The sequence below is a fragment of the Ictalurus furcatus genome, chromosome 14 (assembly GCF_023375685.1).
Source record: "Ictalurus furcatus strain D&B chromosome 14, Billie_1.0, whole genome shotgun sequence".
In the NCBI taxonomy this organism is placed as follows: domain Eukaryota; kingdom Metazoa; phylum Chordata; class Actinopteri; order Siluriformes; family Ictaluridae; genus Ictalurus; species Ictalurus furcatus.
Window position 1 is genome coordinate 27,476,810 of NC_071268.1, and position 26,684 is coordinate 27,503,493.

Here is a 26,684-nt window from a genome sequence, read left to right on the forward strand (position 1 = left end):
TAATAACACCTTACTCACGCTACAGGCTGCAGAAATGCACATGTACAAGGCAAACGCAAAAAATCTGAACGTAAATAATATTGTATTTAATGATATAGTTGTATACAGTAATATCGACATGGTTTTCTCATCATCATGAGGTGCTTATCTTTTAATAACGTGATGTTTTCTCATAATAACGAAAGGCTTTTCTCAAAATTAGATGGGTTTTTTTCTAGTAAGATTATAATCTTTATGACTAGATTTTTTTTTTAAATGTATACATTTATAGATAAATAAAGAAACTGCTGCTACCCTACCAATAGTTTACAGTTTACAGCCCTGTAAAGTTCTGTGTATTTAATATAATCATAACAAGATGTTTCTCTTATGCTATGCACATGTTTTTCGTGTAATGACGAGATACTAATGTTATTGTTATTGTTTTTTCCTCCTTACGTGCCAGCACTGCGTCCCTAAATACCCATAAACTGGGTAAATACTTGTAACTAATCGTGCAAATCATTTTTTAGACTTATGTAGTAGCACGGTCAGTCCGCTAGGTGTCAGTAATAACAGTTTACAGCCGTTTCAATGCGATGAAGAAGAAAAATAAAGCGAGCACAAGCAGCGCCCTCTGCCTGTCATGGCGTGTAATGACATATTTGAGCAGCTCGTGTGTTTATTATCGTTTATCTTATTTTATTTTTACAGTTCAGAAAGAAATTATCAGATCGCTTTAGGTGAACTGGCTGATTATTATGGCTTTAAATGAATAGTTAGAAGAGGGTTTTAGCGCAATAAGTAAATAAAAATGAATGAACAAATAATGAAATAACTGAGCTGTACTGTGAACTGATTGTAATCCGCAGATTCGCCACCATGTCTTTGAGGACTCTGCCTTTACTGATTATAAATCTGGGTGGAGAAATGCTTTATATTTTGGACCAGAGACTCCGAGCTCGGAATGAATCAGATGATAAAATACAGAAAGGTAATCAGTGTTAGTTCCCCTCCCCCAAAATCCCCGCTCATATTAGCGTTTTAGAGAAAATCCCCATCAGTCAGATGGAACAGTTCCTTCATAGTTGTTTTCCTGGAACAGCCTGCATTACACCCCCAAACTTTTCTGACCTTTCCACACTCCAATCCAACATCGTCCAGTTAGTTCATAATGATTCATAACATAAATGCGTGTTGAAAAATAAAAAACTAACTAAAAATTAATAAATAAATAAATAAATAAACACCTTGGGAATTCTCTGTGAGATCAAACTGTGCAGTAAATGTGTGGTAGGTGTGTTCACATCCAGCAAATGCGCGCTGATGATGTCACTACCTGTAGTAACTGTTTCCCAGTGCGGTTATAGGAAATTTAATGATCATGATGAGTTTTTTATTAGTCACATTTACATTACAGCTCAGTGAAATTCTTTTCACATATCCCAGGGGTCAGAGCGCAGGGTCAGCCATGATACAGCGCCCCTGGAATATAGAGGGTTAAGAGCCTTGCTAAAACACTTTGTAGCATGAATGTAGTGTAAAGTGTGTAGCTTCCGCCCTCACCAATCACAGAACTAATGCTGCTGATCCTGCACACATAACAGTGCGTTACACCTTAAAGCTTTCTTTGAGTTTGAATAATGAATAGAGCTAATCTAGACCGTTAAAGCTAACCTAGTGAGTAAGAGCTAATCTAGACAGTTCTAACCTAGTGAGTGAGAGCTAACCTAGCCTGTTAAAGCTAACCTAGCGAGCGAGAGCTAACCTAGCCTGTTAAAGCTAACCTAGCGAGCAAGAGCTAACCTAGCCTGTTAAAGCTAACCTAGCGAGCAAGAGCTAACCTAGCCTGTTAAAGCTAACCTAGTGAGCGAGAGCTAACCTAGCCTGTTAAAGCTAACCTAGCGAGCGAGAGCTAACCTAGCCTGTTAAAGCTAACCTAGCGAGCAAGAGCTAACCTAGCCTGTTAAAGCTAACCTAGCGAGCGAGAGCTAATTTAGCCCATTAAAGCTAATCTAGTGAGCAAGAGCTAATTAAGCCGGTTAAAGCTAACCTAGTGAGTGAGAGTTAATCTAGACTGTTGAAGCTAACCTAGTGAGTGAGAGTTAATCTAGCCTGTTGAAGCTAACCTAGCGAGCGAGAGCTAATTTAGCCCATTAAAGCTAATCTAGTGAGCAAGAGCTAATTAAGCCGGTTAAAGCTAACCTAGTGAGTGAGAGTTAATCTAGACTGTTGAAGCTAACCTGGTGAGTGAGAGTTAATCTAGCCTGTTGAAGCTAACCTAGTGAGTGAGAGTTAATTAAACCGGTTAAAGCTAACCTAGTGACCGAGAGCTAATCTAGACTGTTGAAGCTAACCTAGTGACTGAGAGCTAACCTAGCCTGTTAAAGCTAACCTAGTGCGCGAGAGCTAATCTAGCCCGTTAAAGATAATCTAGTGAGCGAGAGCTAATCGAGCCCGTTAAAGATAACCTAGTGAGTGAGAGCTAATCTAGACTGTTGAAGCTAACCTAGTGAGCGAGAGCTAACCTAGGCCGTTAAAGCTAATCTAGTGAGCGAGATCTAATCAAGCCCGTTAAAGCTAACCTAGTGAGTCAGAGCTAATCTAGACTGTTGAAGCTAACCTAGTGAGTGAGAGCTAATCTAGACCATTAAAACTAACCTAGTGAGCGAGAGCTAACCTAGCCAGTTAAAGTTAACCTAGTGAACGAGAGCGAATCTAGACCGTTAAAGCTAAGCTAGTGAGCGAGAGCTAACCTAGCCTGTTAAAGTTAACCTAGTGAACGAGAGCGAATCTAGACCGTTAAAGCTAACCTAGTGAGCGAGCGCTAACCTAGCCTGTTAAAGTTAACCTAGTGAGCGAGAGCTAACCTAGACTGTTAAAGCTGACCTAGTGAGCGAGAGCTATTGTAGTCTGTTAAAGCTAACCTAGCCTGTTAAATCTAACCTCCCTTCTGAAAAGTCCAGCCTTTTCTGACCAGCTACTAAAGCACAGGCTGAGCTGGTCAAACTGGAAGGCTTTACTAACTTCTAAATGATTTTCCAGCTTCCTTATAACGTCAATAATTGATTGCGATTCCCTAATCAGCTTCCCTATTCCCTATTAGTCAAAAGCTAACCTAGCATGTTAGAGCTAACCTAGCCTGTTAGAGCTAACCTAGCCTGTTAGAGCTAAACTAGCCGGTTAAAGCTAACCTAGCCTGTTATAGCTAACCTAACCTGTTAAAGCCAACCTAGCCTGTTAAAGCCAACCTAGCCTGTTAAAGCTAACCAGGTGAGTGAAATGCATTGAATAAACTTCCAACCTCAGAGATAAAACCAAAGTAAATGCCTCCTCATGCCTTGGACTGGCCCGTGTTTAAGAATAGACCAATAAACTGAATTAAATGTGTTGTGATGTTACAGGAAATGTGTATTGGCTCCACAGGACGGCACAATCCCACATTTATTTTTATTTTTACATAAATAATTATAATCTTGCTGTGTTCACTCGTTTTTACAGGTTGGTCAGAGGACGACAGGAAAAGAGGTAAACGATACATTATTCACTATACTGCTGCTTCATCCTGCTTTCAGACTCCTGTCTATCCGATTAACATCAGCACTGTTTCTTAAACGCTGAATAGTACATTTATTATTCGAGTCAGATTATGTGGGGCGTTTGCCAAACCAGTCCCCGTGGATGAGCTGTTGCTATAGAAATGATAGCGCACTAGTGTGCGAGCTGCTGTTGTGGAAAACGAATCAACACCTAATATTATTTTCCCTCTATACTGGAGTGCGGTGTGCTAAAGTTAGCCTGTAGCTACGTTAATATCTAGTAGCTAAGTCTATTTGCTGATCTGGTTTCCCTCTCACTATGACACTTGGAGCGCAGTGTGTTCTGTGTGAATGATCTGATCATATTTCTTCCCTCCTTCTGTGTGTGTAGTGATGAATGATATAGTGGGTGTGATGTTCTGTAAGGGGTTTATGGAGGAGTCGATGCAGCCGCAGGACATGTACTCACATCGAGCTCTGCGCTACATGCTAACACGCCTGGCTCACACTTCCATCATGAGGCTCAACTCCACCAGCATGGACAAGGTAGGGAGGCTAGCGAAGGGGACTGAGGAGGGCGCCTAGGGAGGGGTCAGTGTGTAACAAGGTACCTGGTTAAAGCGGTCTCGAAATGAATCACACCCCCCCCCCCCCCAATTCCCTCAGAGATTTTAATTCCTTGACACAGTTTTCATATCATTTGGTTCATGTCATTTGGTTCATGTCATTTGGTTCATATCATTTGGATAGAAGTTCAAAGCTATATACATTGTGCATAAATGTCCAGTAAATGTCAGTCCCTCCAGGATTTCGCAATTTTGCAATCGCAGAAATGAACACAAAACCAAGCAAACGCCGCAATATTCTGAGGAACTTGCGATTTTGAAAAAAATTACCGCAGATTTTCCGCAGATTTCGGGCCGAGCGTTCAGCCGAAGCCGTCTTCAATTAGCATGCTTCGAACACGAGTACAGATAGGTCTCGTTTACCGACAAACATCACGACGAAAGACCGTGCAAAACTGTTTAGTGCGATCGTGATTTCGCCAATTCGAGTAGTTTTCCGCAAAAACGCATAAAAATCGACGCAAATTTTTTTTATTTTTAAATCCTCAGAAAAATCGAGCGTTTTTAGCCACAACAGTCACAAAAATACTCTGCATAATTCTGTACGGACTGAAACGTATTTAACACATATTAACACATCTGACATTAAAACGAATAGATGTTAAAGCAAATGTTGACTTAGGAAATGTGAGGTTTTTTTTACAGTGTGTATTTACAGAAACAAAGTGAGCACCGTGTGCACAATGTGTATATGTACACGTGTTGTGTGTGTGTGTGTGTGTATATATATATATCTCCATGTCCATGATGCTCATGTGCAGATGTATGACCTGATGACGATGGCATTTAAGTATCAGATCGCCCTCTGTCCTCGGCCACGAGACTTACTGCTCGTCTCATTCAACCACATGGACGGGGTTCGGGAGCTCGTTAAAGACAATCCCCGCCTCGTTAACCTCATCAACGAGGCACAGCGTCTCATCATAGAGGTACCACCTTTACAGCACTACATTTCTCATTCAGGATGCTTTCACATTTTCCGTTAGTGTGGTCAAACCGTGCTGTGAACACTTAAGGTAGATTCACACATACAGCGATTTTATCAATGCAAGTCGCCAGTCGCTGTACTATGGCGTTCCTACTACTGGTTTCCATAGTAACATTTATCAGTGGGTGGCACAACTAGCATTCCACTTTTGTCAATGAACCAGGTTTTTACCACTAAAATGAAACATTCTAGAGGAAGAGAGTTTGTATGTAAAATTCACCAGCGTATATATATGCATCATATCCTACGAGATGAAGGAGAAGCAGTGTGTGCAAGCGCAAGCGCCGGACTGTCTGGGTCCATGAAACAATTCGTACGCGACACGTACGCTCTACATCTTCACTCCTATTGGTGGTCGCTGCACAGAGTCAGTCCAAATTTGCATAAACTTAACGTTTTCTCATCTTTGTCGCGTCGCTGGACACGCCCACATCTAATCAGCAGAAGTCGCCAGCTCTCATTGAAAATGAATGGTCTCGGGTCTCTGGTGTGAACCTACCTTCAGCTGTGGACCAAAACAACCTTCAATCTCAGGCTGAACCAAAGTTTATTGGGTTGGATTGGATTGGATTAGATTAGATTTAGTGCAATCATATGGTCACATAGGGCGAAACATGATTTTGATCATGATTTTGTTTCTCACTTTGTTTTAGATGTACACTCCTTTATCAGACGGCGAGTTTCAGCTCATACGGCAGACGCTCCTCGCTTTCTTTCAGGACATGCGTGTCAGGGTGAGGTTTGTTTTATGGAAAATGCTTAAAATGTTAGAAAATGGTCACGAGTTGTTTTGTATAAGTATACAGTGTTTAAAGAAATGTTTTTGTTTCAGTTTACACATCAGCAGATGATTTGTTTTCGGTTTATAATGACATTGAGAGCAGAATAAACGGAAATGCAACACAGTACAGGAAATGTAACACTTTATTGACAAATTTAGTGTCCTTGTGTGAGATTCGAAAGGAAAATGTCTCTCTCTCTTTTTTTTTTTTATAATTTGTCTGCAAGAAATTTAAGTGAAAAACAAACCACAATCGAAAACAGCACTAAACTGACAGAAATTTTTTTTTGAAAAGAACCAAAACTAAATACTCAATTTTTTTTCTTTGTTGTTAGCGGATATGAAGTAAGTTGGGGGCACTTATAAAGTTATTAGATAATAATATTTATCACATGAATGAATGGAGATAATATTATATATTGGACCTTTTTAGTTACTTCTGTCATGATGAACAGCCAACTGTGAAGCCAAACACACTGTCTATTGTCTTGAGGGTGCACAAACTTTTGCACTCGACTTTACATACAGTCCTACAAGGAATGCAAAAGCTCACTCGAGGTTGATTTGAACAGGCAGAGCTTTTATAGAGGAAATATTCAGGATCCTAAGCAACATCCCTGTAGTAGAGGTGAGTTCAACACTCTGATCCATGGCTAGCTGAGACGTTCCTTCTCCCAGGTGTCCATTTTCCTGAAGGAGAATCTCCAGAACGCAGACGGGAGTTTTGCAATCCCGACGTCTGGGCCGGTGCCTCACGGCTCTGAAGTTCCCGGATTAATCAGGTAGTCAGTGCCTCTTCTTCTTCTTTCTTTTTTCTTTTCTTTTTTTTTAACCTGTGAGCTATTTTCATAGATACAGTATATAGACCGATTTATACACATTTCCTACAAATAATACTTCAAGCAGCATTTGTTTAAATTGAAAGAATTTTCTAGAACGTTCACAGTGTGGCAGAATCCAGTCCAACCACAGAGCTGTTAACCCTCTACTGCATGAATTATTAAGATAATATAAGATAAAAATTGTATTGATCCCACACTGGCTTACAGCAGATCAATTACACACAACAGATAAGATAGACAGAAAAAAAGTATATAGGAATAGAAAAATAAGAATAATAGTACTCAAAAATAATAATCATAATGGTAATATGTACACTATGAACACCTCAGTGTGTGTATAAGAATATGAATATATACAGATGAGTAACACCTCGTTTATACACAGATAAGTGACAAATGCAATATTGCACAGTTCACAGTAGTGAGTGAGCATCAAATAGTAATAAATGAATAAAAATGGTTTTATGGATTTTTATTATTTGAAATAGTTCAAGTAAACTGTTGCCATATGGCAACAATGTGCAGTGGTGGAATGTATCCTCAAGGGCCCAACAGTGGCAGCTTGGCAGTGCTGGGGCTTGAACCCCCGACCTTCCAATCAGTAACCCAGAGCCTTAACCACCAAGCCACCACTGCCCCCCTTGGAACTCTTAAGCCCTCTTGGAACGCCGCTCGACCAATCAGAATAGTGGAGGGGAACTAACTGTTGTGTAAACACATATAAAACTACGCTTTCGTTCTCTCAGGTATGTTAACAGCCGAGGCAGGCTGGTGAGGAGGCGCGAGTTCGTGAGTGGAGGCAGCTACACCAGCACCGTGAGAGACGCTTCATTCGACGTGTCCGGAGACCGAGTGACACGACTGGGCACTAACATGTAAACACCACTAAGATTATTTACCCCGTGTGACAGTAAACTATTCCAACAACACCACTGTGTCAAAAACACCCACAAACCTGAATCATGTGTGGAAAGTTTCCATAAATTTCTCCTCCATTTGCACTCAGTTCTTCTCTTGAGGAGTTTGTGTGAACTCTGTACTCATGCAGGTACGGTGTGAGCTCAGCCGAGGACACCCACACGTCAGGAAGCTCCAAACACACCTGTAAACGCCAACAGGTAAACGTACGCCTTCATCCAGACACGACGGCCTTATTTCGTATTATTTACATGTTTATGAACATGTCAGGTGTGTGTGTGTGTGTGTGTGTGTGTGTGTGTGTGTTGAGCAGGTTTGCGATGATCCCAACCCTCTGGCTAAAGCAGAGCTGAACCTGTTAGCCAAGCTGATGGGACAGATGGAGGTTTGGGATTCGGTTGGTGCTGATGGAGGGATGAGAGTGAATCTGTTCCCCTCCGACCAGGAAGAGGACGAGGAGTGAGTACACGTCAGCGCTGAGATTTAAGGCCAGGGGTTTTTACGTGTGTTTCAGTGCTTGCGTAAGATCAGAAACAGTACGATCTGGTTTAGATGCTTTTCATCTGCGCGAGGAGAGCGGAAAAACTCTACGGATTTCTTAACTTTACGCAAACACTGGCGAAGTGAATATCGGCCAATCACGCGGCTCGGATCGTGTCATGAGTCACTGTCATGAGCGCCTGACTTTGTGTGAAAGTTGTGGCTGAGTTCCAAGGGATTCATTCTATTTAACCACTATTTTCCTTCCATTTTAGATGGGTTTAACAATACTTCATTTACGTTGAAGCAAACCTTAGTCTCAAACTTTAATTCGTAACGAATTCTGTTTGTTTAAAAAGTTGTCCGTGTTACGCACGTGTTTGGTGTCCGCAGAAATTCTAACGAGACGTCGTCTGATCCAGGAACACCTTTTTATAACCCGTAAGAGTTCTTTCACGAGTTTCGTACTTGCGTTTTTCCGTTCCACCTGTAAAGGACCGGTAACATGTTATCGCTTAAACAGAGGAAAATCTGTAATACCGCCGTCGTCTCGCCGTTCACATGTCGTCTTCCGAATTTGACGATCGTGTGCGAGACACGGTAAAATCAATACACTCAGCAAGAGGAAATGCTACTGTAAGGTTTTGTAATAAACATGTACGCACACAGCGAGGGCCAAACTTCTGAGACCGCGTTGAAAACTTTATTGGTTCTGACATGATTTATCTTGATTTCATTTTTTTATGGGACAAAACCCTGTCATTTATAAGAGGAGTGTGTGGACTTGTTATATCCATTGTATTATTATGTTAAAAGTGCGGGCTGTTTGAGGCGCTCTGACTGTTGAAGTGTGTCTCTACAGGGGAAGGTTATCAGCGGCGGACGAGGCGTGCGGTGTGGTGAACATTCAGGCTGTGAAGGTGAGTCACAGCCCCGAGGCGACCTTTCAGATTTGCATATTTACTGTGTGTGTTTTTCTATTGTTATGCCGGGATGGGTGGAGGATGTTTATGCAGGTGTGTGGAGCTCCTTCGCCTTGAGCTAAGACTGTTTCACCTCCTGTCACACACGCGTTAACTCTGAACACACTCCTCTCAGACATGTTGTGCTCTGAATATGAGTAAAATGTCAGTGTGGAGATTATGAAACCACCAGACCTGGGGATCCTGCTGTCTTCTCTTCGCTTCTCTTCTCATTGGTTCTCTTCTCTTCTCATTGGTTCGCTTCTCTTCTCTTCTGTTCTCTTCTCATTGGTTCTCTTCTCTTCTCTTCTCATTGGTTCTCTTCTCTTCTCTTCTCATTGGTTCTCTTCTCTTCTCTTCTCATTGGTTCTCTTCTCTTCTCATTGGTTCTCTTCTCATCGGTTCTCTTCTCATTGGTTCTCTTCTCTTCTCATTGGTTCTCTTCTCTTCTCATTGGTTCTCTTCTCATTGTTTCTCTTCTCCTCCCTTCTCTTTTCTTCTCATTGGTTCTCTTCTCTTCTCATTGGTTCTCTTCTCTTCTCTTCTCATTGGTTCTCTTCTCTTCTCATTGGTTCTCTTCTCTTCTCATTGGTTCTCTTCTCATTGGTTCTCTTCTCTTCTCATTGGTTCTCTTCTCATTGTTTCTCTTTTCCTCCCTTCTCTTTTCTTCTCATTGGTTCTCTTCTCTTCTCATTGGTTCTCTTCTCTTCTCTTGTCTTCTCTTTTCTTCTCATTGGTTCTCTTCTCCTCTTTTCTCTTTTCTTCTCATTCTTTTCTCTTCGTTTCTTTTCTCATCTCCTCTCGTGTCTTCTCTTCTCATTATTTCTCGTCTCTTCTCATTGTTTTTCTTCTCTTCTTCTCTATTCTCTTATTGGCTCTTTTCTCGTTGTTTCGTCTCTCCTCACTTTTCTTCTCGTCTCTCTTCATTGTTTCTCTTCTCATTGTTTCTCCTCACTTCTCTTCTCCTCTCTTCTCTTCTCCTCTCTTCTCTTCTCTAACACACTTCACCTTCAGAGGAAGCTCTTTAGGGCAACATGTTTAGCTGTAGAGTGGAATCAGGCGTGTCCAAGTGTAATTACCAAAGTAATCACTTTGTTTACTTTGCAGATGATTTCATCTAGAGCTGTGTAAGAGCGCGGCATAAACGAGATCACGCGTGACCTACAGGCTCGAATTTCCCTAATCTGCTTAAAAAAACATTAAGTTCTCTGTGACATTTGTCTAAATGATCTAAATCAGCATGTTATTAAACCGTTTTATTATCCACAGTGCACAGCACACACTTTAATACGTACACATGTTCAAATGAGAGACTTTAGAGAGGAATAACATTTAAAATGCAACCATTTTATTAAGCCAAGAGCCAGGGCTGAATTAGATGTGTTCATTTAGAGTACACATACACACACACACACGTCCATGAAGCATTTCCGACTCTGTATTAGAGGACTGTGTGTTTATTCTCAGGCCGACACCGAGCTGACCCGCATCGCCGCCCAGTTCACCGATCAGGATGAAGCCGAGAGACCCAGCGACAAAGGAGAAGATCTGCTGGCCATGATGGATGAACTCTAAAGCACAAAGAAATCTCTCTTACAGAAATATCACGCACATTTCACGTGTGATCATATGTTCTTACACGTGTGAACACATGAAATTCCAACACCGAACTCAAGTTAAAGTGAGACAGCATGTGAGTAAAATGTAATAAATAAAACCACATGGGACAATATGACAGTTACGCCATTTGTTTAAAAATCACGTGGGGGGGGAAACCCATGTGAAACGTCTGCATGTGAAAACGCGTGATGCGTGTGAAAACCAGGGGTGTAAATCTCTCATGTGAAGTCTGTGTGATGTTTCTGTGAGGAATTTACTGTTTCACACACTGCTCGCTTTATTTTAATAGCGTTTGATTTGCTCGTTACGGTTAGAGATGGCACGATACCACGTTTTCATTTCCTGTAACGGTTCTGAAACCTTGAGTATCAGCAAATACCGATTCTTAAAGAATAATACGCTTTATTTTTTTAACCTGAAGCATTTTTAAAAATTAACAAATACAGAATTTACATCGCTAAAAACACGATTTGCACAAAACCATAGCTTTCACAGAAAAATAACTTTATATTATTATATATAAATATAATAAAGTATCAATTCTCTTTATATGTAAACATTTCCAGCTTATGTATGTCTTCTCCAAATCCAATTCCAAACGTTTCCATTCGTTACAGGATCAGATTAAATTCATATCCCTGCCACTGTTTTTGTTGGAATCGGCCCGATAGCGATACTGCGTGCGGTCACTAGTTACACTGCTACAATCTGTATGTTGCTGTTACATATTTAAATAAAGTTAGTCTGTAAAATTCATTTCCTATTTTTATAATCAGTGAGTTATTGTAATGGTTGAATCAAACAAATAAGAAAATGGAAAAATCGTACATGACATAACTGTGACAACCAAGGGTATTTAATTGTTTGTTTGTTTAAGTTGAATGCATGATATGTTAAACACAACGTATTCTTCTATTCATTTATATAAAGTATTGATATAGGATTAAATTTGTGTCAGTATGAAGGTATCGGAGATAATACTTAATAAATCTGACAGAGAATAAAACAAACGACATGAAACGGTAAAACTTTACCCGTGGCACAAATTTAATTCCATACTATACATTTATGTCTGTAGAAAAGAAAATTTAAAAAAAAAAAAAAAAGACGTCTCAAAAATTAATTCAATAAATAAATAAATAATCGAATCGGAACTGTTCAAACTGCAATTTGGTCTGCGACCGCTAGAGGCAGCAGCGCGCGTCGGCGATAAATGACGTCACCACACAACACGGAAGTAGGAGGCGGAGAAACGGGATTGTGAAAAATGTTAAAGCGGATGAAAAAACGCCAAATCAGGTAACGAGAAAAATCCATTAGAGGCATTTTGTACCGAGTATTGCGTGTTTTAAACACGTTTAGATCATCGAAGAATGTAAAAAGAATTCAATTTCATCAGTTAAACATTTTGATCGGGTTGAATTTTTGGTGAAAAAGCCCGCGTTGCAGCCTGGGCGAATCCTAAACGGACATGTAGTGCACTAGGTAGGGCGCATCGTAGAGGTGCATTAGTGCTGAATATAGTGCGCTTCTATAGGGAGGAGAGAGAGTTTAGGGACAGGACCGTGGTAGTTAATAAGACCGTGTTGTTTCAAATAGACGTGCAGTTGCTGTTATATTACACTGGTGGCTGTGAGCTTGTTAGCTGTATTAGCTTCACATTTGGGAGTGTGAACGAGTCATTGTTTGTTTGTTTAAAACCCATTAAGGAGGCAAAAGTTTTGCACGTAACGATAGGAAATGTGTTCACACACACACACTCCGAGAATCACTGAGTGATTAGTTATTAGTGTAATGTGTATATATAATACATAAATGTGGATTTCCTATACGGAAGCCAATACCGATAAGTGGAACGCTAATTTTATTCCCGTCTTGATTTTATTCAGTAAACTGTATTTGCATGTTTAATTGATGCAGTTTATACGTGTGTGTGTGTGTGTGTGATTGTAATTGTGATCGTGTCGCCATCGTGTAGCGGATAATCGATGGCGACTCAGTCGCTCGCCGAGCGCACCATCTCGGAGAACAGCCTGGTGGTGCTGCTGCAGGGTCTGCACGGTCAGGTGACCACGGTGGAGCTGCGGGACGAGAGCACGGCCCGGGGTCGCGTCCTCAACGTGGACGCCTTTATGAACGTGCGTCTGGAGGACGTCCTGTACCGGGACAGACGAGGGAACGTCTCGGAGATGGCCGACCTGTTCGTGACCGGCCGTAACGTGCGCTACGTCCACATTCCTGACCACGTGGATATCGTAGACACCATACAGACCCAGCTGGACAAGATCCACCGAGTGCGCTGCTTCACTGAGAAAGGGAGGAAGGAGTACAGCAAGAAGAAAAAATAAGGCTTTCCTCAATCGGCTCACAGAGCCTCCGAAACACACACACAGGCGCAACTCCAATAAAACATACAGTACTAAAGTTAAATGTTATTGTTTAATGTTTAGTTAATCTTTGGAGAATATATTACAATCTTGGAATAAAAAAAAGTTCTGTTGTATTTATCTCGTAAAGGTTCTCGTAAAAGTGGAACCCTACAACAGAGAGTTCTGCGTTTCCCTTTCAGTGAGGTTTCCATATAGAACTGCTTCAGGAACCTTTTTAAGAACCTTCAACCTTACTTTTTATTGGTTTCCAAGAACGTTAATCTTTCGCATGACTTTTTTTTTTTGCGTAACTGAGAATGTGTGAGGAACATTCTAATAACGTTGCAAAGATAACCGTTATTGCAACAGATATTTTGAGAATATTTTAGGAATGTTATATTTGGATTTATACTTTACCTTCATCCTTATACCTTAATGGAACCTGTTGACTAGTTTACTGTACGTTCTTGTAACGTTTTCACACAACTACAGTAGAACGTACAATTCGATCATTCATCTTCAGTAACCGTCTTTATCCTGTCAGAGTCGCGGTAGAACAATATAATATTATTATTATATTATAAATTAAATGTTATTGTGTGTGTGTGTGTATAGATAGATATAAAAATGTAGATAGATAGAGATATAAAGATACAAATAGGTAGATATATAAATAGATAGATAGATAGATTTAAAGTAAAAACTGATTTGTTCATCCACAATGCTGTGGGATCGCGCTAAGCTTTAGCTGCCTCAACATGGTGTTATGTCGAGTACGCAGAAAAATAAGTCGTGATCATGAGAAAACAAGAACGGGGGGAATAATGCTTGGCCTGTTAGGGCATCTGTAAAAACAGGTTCTATTCGGCATTTATCTCAAAGGTTGTCTTAAATGTAGTAGAACCCTACAATTTAGGGCTAAGAGGCAGTCCTTCCAGGATTTTGTGATGGCAGAAATGAACGCAAAATCAAGGAAACTCTGCAATATTCGGAGGAGCTTGGAATTTTTCAAAATTACCGCGGGTTTTAAACGGATTCGGGCCGAGACGCATCGAGTACAGCTAAAAGGTCTTGTTTACCAACAAACATCACAGAATTTTTTAAAAACTCAGCGAAATCCTGTACAGACTGGCTCCAAGTTTCCCTTTCAGTGAAGTTTCTTAACAGAACTATTTTAGGAACCTTTAACCATCCAAAGAAACCTGGAGGAACGTTTTGTTTCTAAGTGGATAAGCTAACAGTTTCAAAAACGTTACAATTCTCTAAACTTTACAATCCAGGAACGTTCTATCTAACATAGTAAAAGCTGAGCTTTATTGCAGCAGATGTTTTTAGAACATTGCAGGAACGTTATATATTCGAACTTCTCGACTAGTGAACGTTCTAATAATGTTTCGGTTGGATTGTTGGACGTTTCTCACAAATGGTGGTGGAACTGTAGTGGATGATGTGGTGAGCGATGCCTGTATGTTGCTCATTAGCCACTGAAACACCGAGTTTAGTCTATAAAGTCTCATCAGAAGATCAAGAGGTATGTCGCTCTCATCTCCGCCGCCGTGCTATTGTCTGCGTCTGAGGTTTCAGAGTTAACAGCTGGAGCTGTTGTGGCAGAGCTGATGGTTAATCTCCACATAATAACAGAGTGTGAGTTCCTGTTCACACTCACAGCCCGGTAAAAACAACACTATTTCCAGCAAGAGGAACAATAAAAAACTCAATCTTATGAAGGGGATTTAGTTATTCTTGGGCAATGGGAAGGCTGTAAAGCGTGACTTTATGATAATTGTACATAAATACAATATGATGTAATTGTAGTTTTAGCATTTATTAATCCGTAGATAGAACTCTATAGGTGTGTTGGACTTGGCCTAGGCTGGATGAAACCGATCGACGAGAGTTGCCGCTTGCAGTCGGGGGGGAGGAGTCGTCACGTCGGACACTTTCTCAGATAAACAGACGTTTGAGTTTTACACGTAGTAACCAGAAACACTTTTCACTGAAGAGGTTAATACGGCGCCTGTGTGTTCAAGAAGAAAGTTCAACATAACCCTGTATTATTTAAAAACCAATGAAGTGGGGTCTGTGTTTTGATCAACATAACATTAAGATGACATAAAAGGGTTTTTACTGTTATAAAAAATACAGATTTGTGAGCCTTAGAGGAACTGAAGGAGTCAGAATGAACATGAAAAGGACGTCATCATTGACGTCGGTGAGTCTGTCTAATCGTGAAATAGCTGTGTCATCATCAGAGCTCGTGCAGCCGCTCTGGAGAAGCTGCGTTGCTGAGGGAGCCGGCTGCTCTCGTATCGCTGTCGCGGCACTTTGATTGCATGCGTCATGGTGACGTGGCGTCTACGCCGTCTCAAGTCGGACAAAAATTCTAACCGGCTTGCACTGCTTCAATTCAGACGGCGATCGGGCTGCGCAGTGCCACGTAAAGCTGAACAAACCTTTTATCTTGACTGATTTTTCAACTGTCTAGATATTTGGCCCCACCTCTTGCCTTGTTTAACCATTCACCTGGCCCAGCCGCTTAGCTTTCCTGATCTATATACCTGCCCACCCTCCTCAGCTCTCGAGAGTCATACGTCTGCCCCTGCCCCTCAGCTTTCCAGATCTACACACCTGGCCCCTCCCCTCAGCTTTCGAGAGTCATGCACCTGGCCCTGCCCCCCACACATAATAGATTTATATACCTGGCCCCTCCCCTCAGCTTTTGAGAGTCATGCACCTGGCCCTGCCCCCCACACTTACTAGATTTATATACCTGGCCCCTCCCCTCAGCTTTCGAAAGTCATACACCTGGCCCTGCCCCCCACACTTACTAGATTTATATACCTTGCCCCTCCCCTCAGCTTTGCAGATCTATATACCTGGCCACTCCCATCAGCTCTCCGGTCATACACCTGGCCCCGCCCATCAGCTCTTACCTGCAATTTAAATGTGATTTATAAACATGAATGTAAACAGAAAAATAGCCAAAAGTATGACTGTTCTTACTGGAAGTCTTTTAAAGTATCATTTGCCCCGAATGGAATATAAGGGATTAATTATCCTGCTAACTGCATGTCTGATGTACCGTGAGCCGGCTTGGGGAGAATCAGATTACAGGTACATTTTGTAAAAAATGGGAATATTATCAGGGTTCATTTTTTAATTTTTTTTTCATTTAAAACCAAAGAAATGAATCTTTTGACAGAACACAATATAGACAGCTGCTTGATTATAGTTCTGGTTCTACTCGCCAGTCGTGGCTCACATGAGCTCCTCCTGGTGCATGCGCAAAGTTAATTTGGTAGAAATGAATAAATAGTTCTCTGAAATGCTTTTGATAGGGTGACCATATGTCCTCTTTTTCGGACCTTAAAAAAGCATCTAAATTTGAGAAAATGTCCAGGATGCGGCTTTAGTTTTATGTGTTTATGGTCTAATACTGCATGATGTGTGCGCATGTTTGCATTGCTTTAACCCCTCTCTGTAAGTCCCGCCTTCTCGCACACTGATTGGTCGATTCTAAAAGACTTGCAGCAACTATTGGCCAAATTCCCCTCAACCGTTACCCTACTCTCAGCAAACGCACAAAGGTGAATCGCTGTTGTGTTCGACGTCAAACAGTTATTTTACAACAGCAGCAAATAACAGCTGTCCTGGCCATATAAGGTCATTTTTATTTTCATGTTATCACATTGCTTCGTATTACATCGTCATTCAAATGTGTAAATGATATTTTATTCCATGGACATTCAAAAGAATGTAGGAAAAAATTTCAAACAGTTTTATTTATATATGTATATTTATGTGATGCTAATAGTGTGTCTTCTTCAGTGTATTAAAGTCTGCATTCGTAGTAGCACTGTTTTGAAAGCTGTTAAGACCCCACAAAAAAAAAGGGTCTCTTTTTGGAAAACCAGAATATGGTAACTTTCGTGATGTAATGTTACCCGCATCAGGGACAGTGATCTTTTATTTATTTATTTATTTATTTATTTATTTATTTATTTATTGTATTAAAACAAATCCAAACATTGAACATGTTTAAGCTCTAAAATAAGCTTTTAATAAACGTATTTTAGTTCATATTGCTTTTCTCTTGACTTTATTTACACATGTGGTCTTGAAGTAATCCAAAAATAATCAGATTACATTACTTTCATTTTGTGAGACTTGGATTAAATTTTTTATGAAGTCATTTCTAACTGTAACGGAATACAATTTTAAAGTAACCCTCCCGACCCTGTGTGTGAGTTAATAGTTCAGAATCTATTCAGGCATCTTAACTAATTTATGCTAGCCACTTTATTCCCAGCATGCCCTGCTCCAGCTGGAGTCCCATGTACCACAACAATAAAGTCATAGTTCAACACCTGGCAGAGTAAAAATAGGTATGCACCGATCCTCGTCTTGTGATCATTTTTAACGCTAATTGCTAATGCTAGAGCAGGTTTTATGGCACCAGTCCCACATTTAGTGTGTGTATGTAGAGCATGCTTCTATAACTGACCTAAACACAAAGAGCTCTTTTAGTGGCAGAGGCAGGCTGTGTGCCCACTGCCGACCTCCACAGCTATTTCCTGCTCCACCCTCACAGTTTGGCTCCGAACTTTCACTCTCTCTGTTTCTCTCAGTCCAGTGAAAGTCAACATCGACTGATTCAGTTTTCTGTATACAGTAATGATCTTCATACAGGCATGTACGCTTAAAGTCTCTGTGGAACAGAGAGTCAAATATTAATGTTTGTATGATACCTAATATTCTGTCAAATATTAAGTCTGAAATTCTTACATTGTAAACATTTTGAGCTATTTAAAATTGTTTAATATATTAATTTGAACATAATTTGATGTCACACACAATGGATCATTTAACCAAATTCAACCAAAACTGGCTCTCGCACAAGTTCTAACCTGCGTCTGACAGTGATTCCGAAGCCCACTGCATACTATACCATACATTTTTAGTCTTAAACACGTCGCACAATGGTATGACCAGTACAGAAGAGGATGTCGTTTTCATACTGTTCATACAGACGTATAAATTATGTTTACATTTGAGACCTTATTCATGGGTGATGGGTTAGGGTTAGCTTAGCTTGACAACAGCGGCAGCCATTTTGTCACAGAACTCCAACATTTATTATCCTCACCTCTGGTCATGAGCTGTAGGAAAGAGTAAGGTTAAGAGTGTAGAAGAAGTGGCAACGTGAGCAGCCTTCTTTATGCTCGCATGTGCAGTGTTATCCACTAGATGGCACGTGAGAGCCAGAACATCCCTGCGTATCAGGTTTCCAAGTCGAGTTGTAAAATATTTAGCGATATTACACACAGCGTTTCTCAGTGTACACCGGCTGTCCATTCCACTAGTGGAATAGAAATGGACTTATTGGACATTTTCGATAAGTGTAAACGAATTCATTATTTTATCGCCTGTTATAAGACGAGTCAGGACGCTGTTGGGTTTCTGTGTGTAGAGTAGCGTGACTCTGTGTTTAGCTGCTGCTGAGCAGGGCGATGGGAAATAACACAGGTACAGAGATAAAACAGACAGCAAACCTAGCAGGCTAGGTATAAATATTCTTAAAAGTATTTACTTATGTAGAAGATCCAGAAGACTGATACGCAAGACAGACCTTTTGGTAAGTTTTTTTGAGAGGCTTTTTTTAATTATTAAATTAAATTGAAATGCTAATGGTAATAAGCAACAAGTTAGTGTTAGTACCCAATAGCTGTCTAGAATAGTACATGGAGGTGTTGAGTTAATTTCTTAGGACGTGCACAAGCGACGCTCCAAACTACAGCTGCGTTTGTGCAGGGTATGGGCAGCCATCTTGCGTTCTCATACACGTAATTAAAAGCAAGTATAATCCAGGTTTAATGTCGGAGTAGAAGCAGCTGAAATGAGGTTTCTCTGCAGGGGCTTAATCTCTATAATAGGATGATCAGCCTTGTAGTAGATCCACTTGCAGTAGGTCATTAAGGCACCTCATAATGATGTTCCTTGGTCGTCTTCCTCTACAGCTATTCCAGGCCCGTCCCACAGGACAGACTCAAGATCTGTCGGGGAGATTATCTCTTATACAGTTATCTTGGGAATGTCTATGTCTGGGGATCCCCCATAAAGAACTGGGATCTGTTGCAAGGGAAAGAGAAGTCTAGAATGATCTAATCACCCTATTGCTAAGCAGACTTTTTTTTTTTTAAAGGACTGAATGTGACTGTGCTAGCATGTAACACAACCGCTAATGTCATATGGAAATAACAAAAATGCAGCATCGACCAATAAAATTAGCACCAGATATCCACAGCACTTCACAAATAACTTTTTTTTTTTTTTTTACACTTCAAACATCAACTTCTCTCCCTTCTTTTTAAAGTTCTTTAACATGCTGTATATAAATCAGTTATCTCACAGTCTTACTCAGAACAATCTCCAGGTCTGAAAACGGTGCACTCCACAGACACGGCCCATGTGGTGGTTATTCCGATGCGTCAGGCCTCCAGATCAGTCGAACTACGGTCTCATCACCATCCTGATCCTTCTTGACCTCTTATCGGTCATAAGGTCAGTTGGCATTGAGGGAATCCACATCTGCTCTATGCACACTCTGCACTGGTGTCCCTCAAGGCTCAGTGCTTGGCGTGCTTCTAATCTCCCTCTCAATACAGTGAAACAATTTCTTCATCTTTTTCACGTCACTATGCTGATGACACTCAACTCAGACCATCATGTTTGAGTCCATCATATACCTGAAGTCAAATCCCAGCAACACCCAGCTGCTGTATGCTCTGGAGAAGCATCCCCACGTGAACATCTTGGAACCTCCGTCTAAAAAAAAAAACACGCCACCTTGCTGTAGTTCTGGATAACCAGCTCTCCTTCTCTCATCATATTTCTAACCTGACACGGTCATGCAGGTTTCTCCATTACAGCATGAGAAGAACCTGGATATTTCTATCCATGAAGACTACACAGGGGCTTGTTCAGTCCCTTTACACCTTGAAATTGGGCTACTGCATCTTACTGCTGGTATGTCTTCCTCACTGCATACCATCCGAGCCTGGCTACTGATCCAAAATGGCACGTAACTTGTTAATGTACTGTATTTACATTTACAGCATTTGGCAGACACCCTTAACCACACTGGGCCTTGCTCAAGGGGCACAGCAGCGGCAGCTTGGTGGTACTTGCATTTGAACTCATTACCTTCCGATCAGAAGTCCACTGTAGCTGCCCACATCTGTTTTACAACTCGGATCCTTGCCTACAAAGGCAAAACCAGACATGAAGACACTTAGCAAGCCCTGCTCTCTATGAGATTGCATTCGAGCCACTGGCACGCCTCAATTTGACCCGCCATCCCTCAAGATACAAGAAGGACGTAAATCCTGGCACCGAGTTGGTGGAATAAACTTGCCCTGGATGTCTGAACAGCTGAGTCACCGATTGTCTTCAAATGAAGACTAAAGATCCGCCTCTTCACTAAGTACTTAAGCAAGCACTCAATCCAGAGAGCAAATGCTAAACCCCAACCCAGACTCTGTTTTTGTTGCTGTGCTCAAACTCACTGTAGTAACTCCTTTCTAACTGGATCTGAGCTTGATGGTATGCTCAGACCCTGACTCTGGCCTCTTTGTACTAGTGCGAGGGTATGTTTTTTACTAGAGACTACAAAGCACTTAAGTGTGCTACTGAGCACACCGTGTGATGAATGTAGATGTGTTATAATGTGGTACTGTAGGGCTACTGCTGTCTGAAAGCCTCCACTGTGGCTGTATAATATCCACCCAGTCTGTGTGTGTGTGTGTGTGTGTGTGTGTGTGTGTGTGTGTGTATATATATATATATGAGTATAATGTACACACACATGGACTGTTTAAATTCACTGTGACATCTGGTGACCCAAAATAAGACCTATGGAGTCAGAGGGGGCTGAAGGATCTGGGTCTGTCAGGAGTTTAGGAAAAGGGAGTGTTCATTAAGAGTGTGTGGGTGCAAATTACAGTCGAGCTTTAACACTCCTCCCTGTGCTTTACACTCACACCGACGACAACAACCACCCTCTCAACTTGTGTGTAGGAATTATGGGCAGAATGGGAGTGAGAGAGGAAAAAAAGATGAGTGAGTGTGAGACGTGAAAAGGAGAGGAAGAAACGGAGGAGTAAGGAAAAGATGTATATGACGTGAGAGCGAGGCAGAGATAGGGGAAGAGGATAAAGAGATAAAAGAATGACAAGGCAAGAATGGGGGGGGGAGAGAGAGAGAGAGAGAAACAAAGGAGAGAGGTAGAGTGAGGGAGAAAGAAGAAAGGAAGTATGCAGAGGAGAAAGAAGGAACAAGAGAAACAAAAAGCAGTCCCAGTGGCAAAGTCAAGCAAATTTGGACCCAGACACGTCATGTTACCTCGTCACAACGCATATTCAGCCAAAGCCGCCTTCCATTCAGTGCATCGAACGAGTGCAGCTAAAAGGTCTCGTTTACCAACAAACATCACTGCAAAAGAACGTGAAGAACAAATTCGCACCATTTCGAGTAGTTTTCCACATAAAAGGCACAAAAATCTTCACAAATTGCATAGGAAAATTTTGAAAAAAGACGCAGCAAAATCAAGCGTTTTTTTTTTTGGCCGCAACGCTCACAAATAATCTTGGATGGACTGAAAAAGGAGAGCGAGAGAACGGGGGGGATGGGGGGATAAAAAGACAGAATACAGAGAATAGGAAGAGGAAGAATGAGAGAAAGAATTACTAGGAGACAATGTCAGAAAAGACAGAAAATGACAGAAAGGGGAGGAAAAAAACATTTAACTCATATTATTATTATTATTATTATTATTATTATTATTATTATTTGGATTGGCGCCCTGTCCAGGGTGTACCCCGCCTTGTGCCCGATGTTCCCTGGGTTAGGCTCCAGGTTCCCCATGACCCTGAAGGATAAGCAGTATAGAAAATGGATGAATGGATTATTATTATTAGTAGTAGTAGTAGTAGTAGTAGTAGTAGTAGTAGTAGTAGTAGTAGTACTAGCAGTAGTAGTAGTAGTAGTAGTAGTAGTAGTAGTACTAGCAGTAGTAGTAGTAGTAGTAGTAGTAGTAGTAGTAGTACTAGCAGTAGTAGTAGTAGTAGTAGTAGTAGTACTAGCAGTAGTAGTAGTAGTACTAGCAGTAGTAGTAGTACTAGTAGTAGTAGTAGTACTAGCAGTAGTAGTAGTAGTAGTAGTAGTACTAGCAGTAGTAGTAGTAGTAGTAGTACTAGCAGTAGTAGTAGTAGTAGTAGTGGTAGTAGTAGTAATAGTAGTAGCAGCAGTAGTAGTAGTAGTAACAGTAGTAGTAGTAGCAGCAGTAGTAGTAGTAGTGGCAGTAGTGGTAGTAGTAATAGTAGTAGTAGTAACAGTAGTAGTAGTGGTAGTAGTAGTAGTAGTAGTAGTAGTAGTAACAGTAGTAGTAGTAGCAGCAGTAGTAGTAGTAGTGGCAGTAGTAGTAGTAGTGGCAGTAGTGGTAGTAGTAGTAATAGTAGTAGTGGCAGTAGTAGTAGTGGTAGTAGTAGTGGTAGTAGTGGCAGTAGTAGTAATAGTAGTAGTAGCAGTAGTAGTAATAGTAGTAGTAGTAGCAGTAGTAGTAGCAGCAGTAGTAGTAGTAGTAGTAATAGTAGTAGTGGCAGTGGTAGTAGTAGTAATAGTAGTAGTGGCAATAGTAGTAGTAGTAGTAGCAACAGTAGTAGTAGTAGTGGCAGTAGTGGTAGTAGTAATAGTAGTAGTAACAGTAGTAGCAGTAGTAGTAGTAGTAATAGTAGTAGTGGCAATAGTAGTAGTAGTAATAGTAGTAGTAACAGTAGTAGTAGTAGCAGCAGTAGTAGTAGTAGTGGCAGTAATAGTAGTAGTAGTAGTAGTAGTGGCAGTAGTGGTAGTAGTAATAGTAGTAGTAGTAACAGTAGTAGTAGTAGCAGCAGTAGTAGTAGTAGTGGCAGTAATAGTAGTAGTAGTAGTAGTAGTGGCAGTAGTGGTAGTAGTAATAGTAGTAGTAGTAACAGTAGTAGTAGTAGCAGCAGTAGTAGTAGTAGTAGTGGCAGTGGTAGTAGTAGTAGTAGTAGTAGTAGTAGTAGTAGTTGTATTGGTTAATGGTTCTTCAGTTGCCCCTCAGGGGAAAACCTAAAAAATATTCTATGTAGAACCGTACAACACAGTGTTTCTCTATCAGATACATTTCCATGTTTTGGAAACTCAGAACCCTTATATATCCAATATACCCGTGCAGAACCCTGTTTCTAATAGTGTACAAAGTAGCGAGACTAATACCTGATAGATCCTAGGCTTCAAGAAGAAAACAATGACCGGTAATTTAGAGTTTGTACTGCATACTTACCCAGTTAATACACACACTCTTAGAAAAAAGCGGTTCTTCAAGGGTTCCTTAAGCGTTCATTGGATAATTAAGGGCTGTTGGTTTCCAAAAACATAACATAGGAAACTCGACTCTGTTGTAGAGTTCTACAATCTTTATGAATGCCCCCAGAGGGACAACTAAAGAACCTTTAAGGGTCTTAGATTTTTGGTAAAGTAGTCGTAGTACTAGCTTGTAGTACTATTACAGCTGGTATAACTAAAGACTAGAACACTCTGTGCCATGTAGTTATAGTAAATTAATCAAGCACGGGGTGGTGGAGTTACTGCTACCAGCCCAGAGTTAAATATCTGTAATATAACTTATATATACTGAAGTGTTTTATTACCTTTATACCACAACAATTCACCAAAGATTGGCATTTTTATCATTTAAAGAACCACACATCATGCTTTTTATCTGTTTATATGTACATTTGATCCGAATAAGAATCACTTCGTTGGCCAGGTACGCGTGTACGCTTGTACGCATGTACTAGGGATTCTACTTGGCCGAACTGGAGAACATCCTGTAGATAGACAACATGCTGTATACGGTACCAGTGCAGATATTACCAACAGTGCAACAACGAAGACACAGCACACGTAATGCAAACCATAAACAATCACACAACCAACACTAGGTAAGAAGGTACAAATCCAGACAATTCAAACGTAACGTACAGCGTTTATGCAGAAATGTGCGCTCCATGTCGTGGAACGTCCGTGAAGCACGTTAGTTCCTGTTCTCGCTTACGTTATAGCAGCTATAAGCAGTCGTTCCCTCACCAGCCTCTCTATTAACTCTCTCTTGAAGTGAATACGATTAAATAAATAAATAAATTAATTAATTAATTAAAACCCCTTCACCTTGTCATGTTACCGAGAAATCACAGAGCTGAAACAGCTGTAAGTTTAAAGCTCCTGAAGATGTTGTAAAACGTAAGCTCTTTTACAAAGCGCTGAAACTGGAGACTCCTTCCATAAAGGTCAAATAAACATCTCCTTTCACCATACCAACGGGCGTGCCTGTGAACGAGCTGTTACTATAGAAGCGATAACCTATTATAATGCGCGGTTTCATATAAAGCTGGGATTTACTGTCAGCGCTGCTGTTGTAGAAAATTCATCGACCCTTTCTGACCAATCAGCATTCAGGATCATTTGTTTTAATTTGCCTTTCTTGCATTAGCTTTTTCACAGAGAGAGAGAGAGAGAGAGAGAGAGAGAGAGAGAGAGAGAGAGAGGACAGGATTGCTAATGGAATGCAGCTTTTGCCTTGTTCTGTGGAAATGTGTGTATGTGTGTGTGTGTGTGTGTGTGTGTGTGTGTGTGTGTGTGTGTGTGTGTGTAAAAGCACCTCCCAGACTCACAGTCCTCTCTGCCCTGCCCAATGGACAGAGAGAGAGAGAAACAGAGAGAGAGAGAGAGAGAGCGGGGAGGAACAGAGGGTTCCTCCCTCTCTCTCTCTCTCTCTCTCTCTCTCTCAAACACACACACACACACACTCTTCAGGTCCACACTTGATTCGTGTTCACACACGGTCTGCCTGCACCAGTGGACTGTTGGTCTTTTGGAAGATTCACACAGCGGATATCTTTATTCAGAATCTGATGGTTTATTAACAGAGGTGAGTGTGTGTGAGTGTTTGTGTGTGTGTGTATGTGTGTGTGTGTGTGTGTGTGTGTGTGCTGGTAACTCTGATTTATTTAGACTCTACACAGTGTGTAATCAGTAATAATAATAATAATAATAATATGAAACATTTCTGAAGATTTCTCACATCACACTGATGAATAAAAGAGACGGGAACACAGTCAGAGCGAACGCTGCTACAAGGAGCTGAAAAGAAAAGAGGATTCGTTTTTAATCAAAGAATTATTCTAGATAGTTATAAATATAAGTTAGAAACACTCAAAGATGAATATTATAACAGAAATAAAAGAAAGGCACTGGAGAAAATGAGGAATAGAGGGATAAAGAGTAGAGAAAGGGTGAAAAAAGAAAGAATATACATATATATATATACACACATATTAAATATACATAAATATACATTCCTAAAGAAGCACTGTATTTGTAATGAGCTGAAAGGGATGGAGGGATAGAAGATCTTTTTGTTGTTGTTGTTATTGTTGTTTGTTCAAAATGAAAAGAATAGATGGAGGGATTGTAGAAAGAAAAAGTAAGTGATGTATAAAAAAAATGCTACAAAGAAAGAGAGAACAGAGAATGAGAAGAGGAAAAAAACCCAAAGAAGAATAGAATATGAGAGACACAAATGAAAGAAAGAAAAAAAGAAAGAAACAAACAAACAAAGGGGAGAAAAGAATTAGAGAAAGAAAGAAAAATAAAAGAAGAGAATGAAAAAGAAACAAACAAACAAACAAAGAGAGAACAGAGAATGAGAACAGAAGAAAAAGGAAACAAACATACCAAAGAGAGAACAGAATGAGAGAAAGAATGAAAGAAGCAAATAAAAGAAGAGAATCAAAAGAAACAAACAAACAAAGGAGAGAACAGAGGTTGAGAAACAAAGAAAAAAAACGAACAGAGAATGGCGAATGAGAACAGAAGGAAAAAGAAAGAAATGAACAGAGGAAGAAAGAAAGAAAAGAGTTTGTGTTTATGAATAATTTGAGCTTCCTGTGGTGGTGTTGCGAGCGTTGTGATTGGTCAGTGAGAGCAGTGTGTTTGAACATCACTACTGTGACGTTGTAAATGAATGAAAAACGTTTCATGTGTTGAATCTTTGTTGTTGTTTGCCTGCGTTTCCGTGGGGAAGTCTGAGCGTTTGAGCGGTTTTGAAGTTGAAACCGGTTCAGACGAGTAATAACCGCAGCAGAGCACCATGTGTGCATGTTTACAATGCAGCGTACACGTCTCCTCCTGCTTTACAGCGTTCAGCGGGTTCATCTTCCACACGGACGGACTGCGAGAAAACGCAGAGGAACACATGATTCGCAGTGTGTGACTCGACCTGTTCCTGTTCCTGCGTTTTTAACCAATCGTGTTCAGATGGTGTCGCGTCCATCCTGTTTACCAGAACGTTCCACATGCACGGCTCTCTCGTGTGGCATCCGTGACTCTGCAAGCCGACATTTTCACGAGTCGTTAACGAACGTGGCTATTTCTTCAATATCACATGGAGAACCCATGGAATTTCGGTTAGCGGTCGATGCTACGTGTCATTACAGTGTAGA

The 26,684-nt window shown here is 40.7% G+C and overlaps 3 protein-coding genes across 4 annotated transcripts in view; all 3 read left to right on the forward strand.

Annotated features, from left to right (window-relative positions):
* The first annotated feature begins 675 nt into the window (after positions 1 to 675).
* Positions 676 to 10,937, forward strand: oscp1a (organic solute carrier partner 1a). The gene is made up of 11 exons (XM_053640928.1): positions 676 to 982; positions 3,481 to 3,507; positions 3,910 to 4,064; positions 4,906 to 5,073; positions 5,786 to 5,866; positions 6,592 to 6,695; positions 7,502 to 7,630; positions 7,804 to 7,873; positions 7,987 to 8,132; positions 9,016 to 9,178; positions 10,508 to 10,937. Exons 1-11 carry the CDS (start codon positions 862 to 864, stop codon positions 10,688 to 10,690), a joined length of 1,347 nt encoding a protein of 448 aa, XP_053496903.1. The 5' UTR covers positions 676 to 861; the 3' UTR covers positions 10,691 to 10,937.
* Positions 10,938 to 11,943: 1,006 nt separating this feature from the next.
* On the forward strand, positions 11,944 to 13,349 carry lsm10 (LSM10, U7 small nuclear RNA associated). Its single transcript, XM_053642089.1, has 2 exons — positions 11,944 to 12,034; positions 12,714 to 13,349. The coding sequence occupies exon 2, from the start codon at positions 12,724 to 12,726 to the stop codon at positions 13,081 to 13,083; it is 360 nt and encodes a 119-aa protein (XP_053498064.1). The 5' UTR covers positions 11,944 to 12,034; positions 12,714 to 12,723; the 3' UTR covers positions 13,084 to 13,349.
* Positions 13,350 to 24,972: 11,623 nt separating this feature from the next.
* eva1bb (eva-1 homolog Bb (C. elegans)) overlaps positions 24,973 to 26,684 on the forward strand; it is an 11,050-nt gene continuing 9,338 nt past the window's right edge. The window contains exon 1 of one of the 2 annotated variants that reach the window (XM_053642146.1): positions 24,973 to 25,111. The gene's annotated coding sequence lies outside the window, so the exon portion shown is untranslated. The remainder of the gene's footprint in view (positions 25,112 to 26,684) is intronic. The other variant, XM_053642147.1, reaches the window with a different exon arrangement.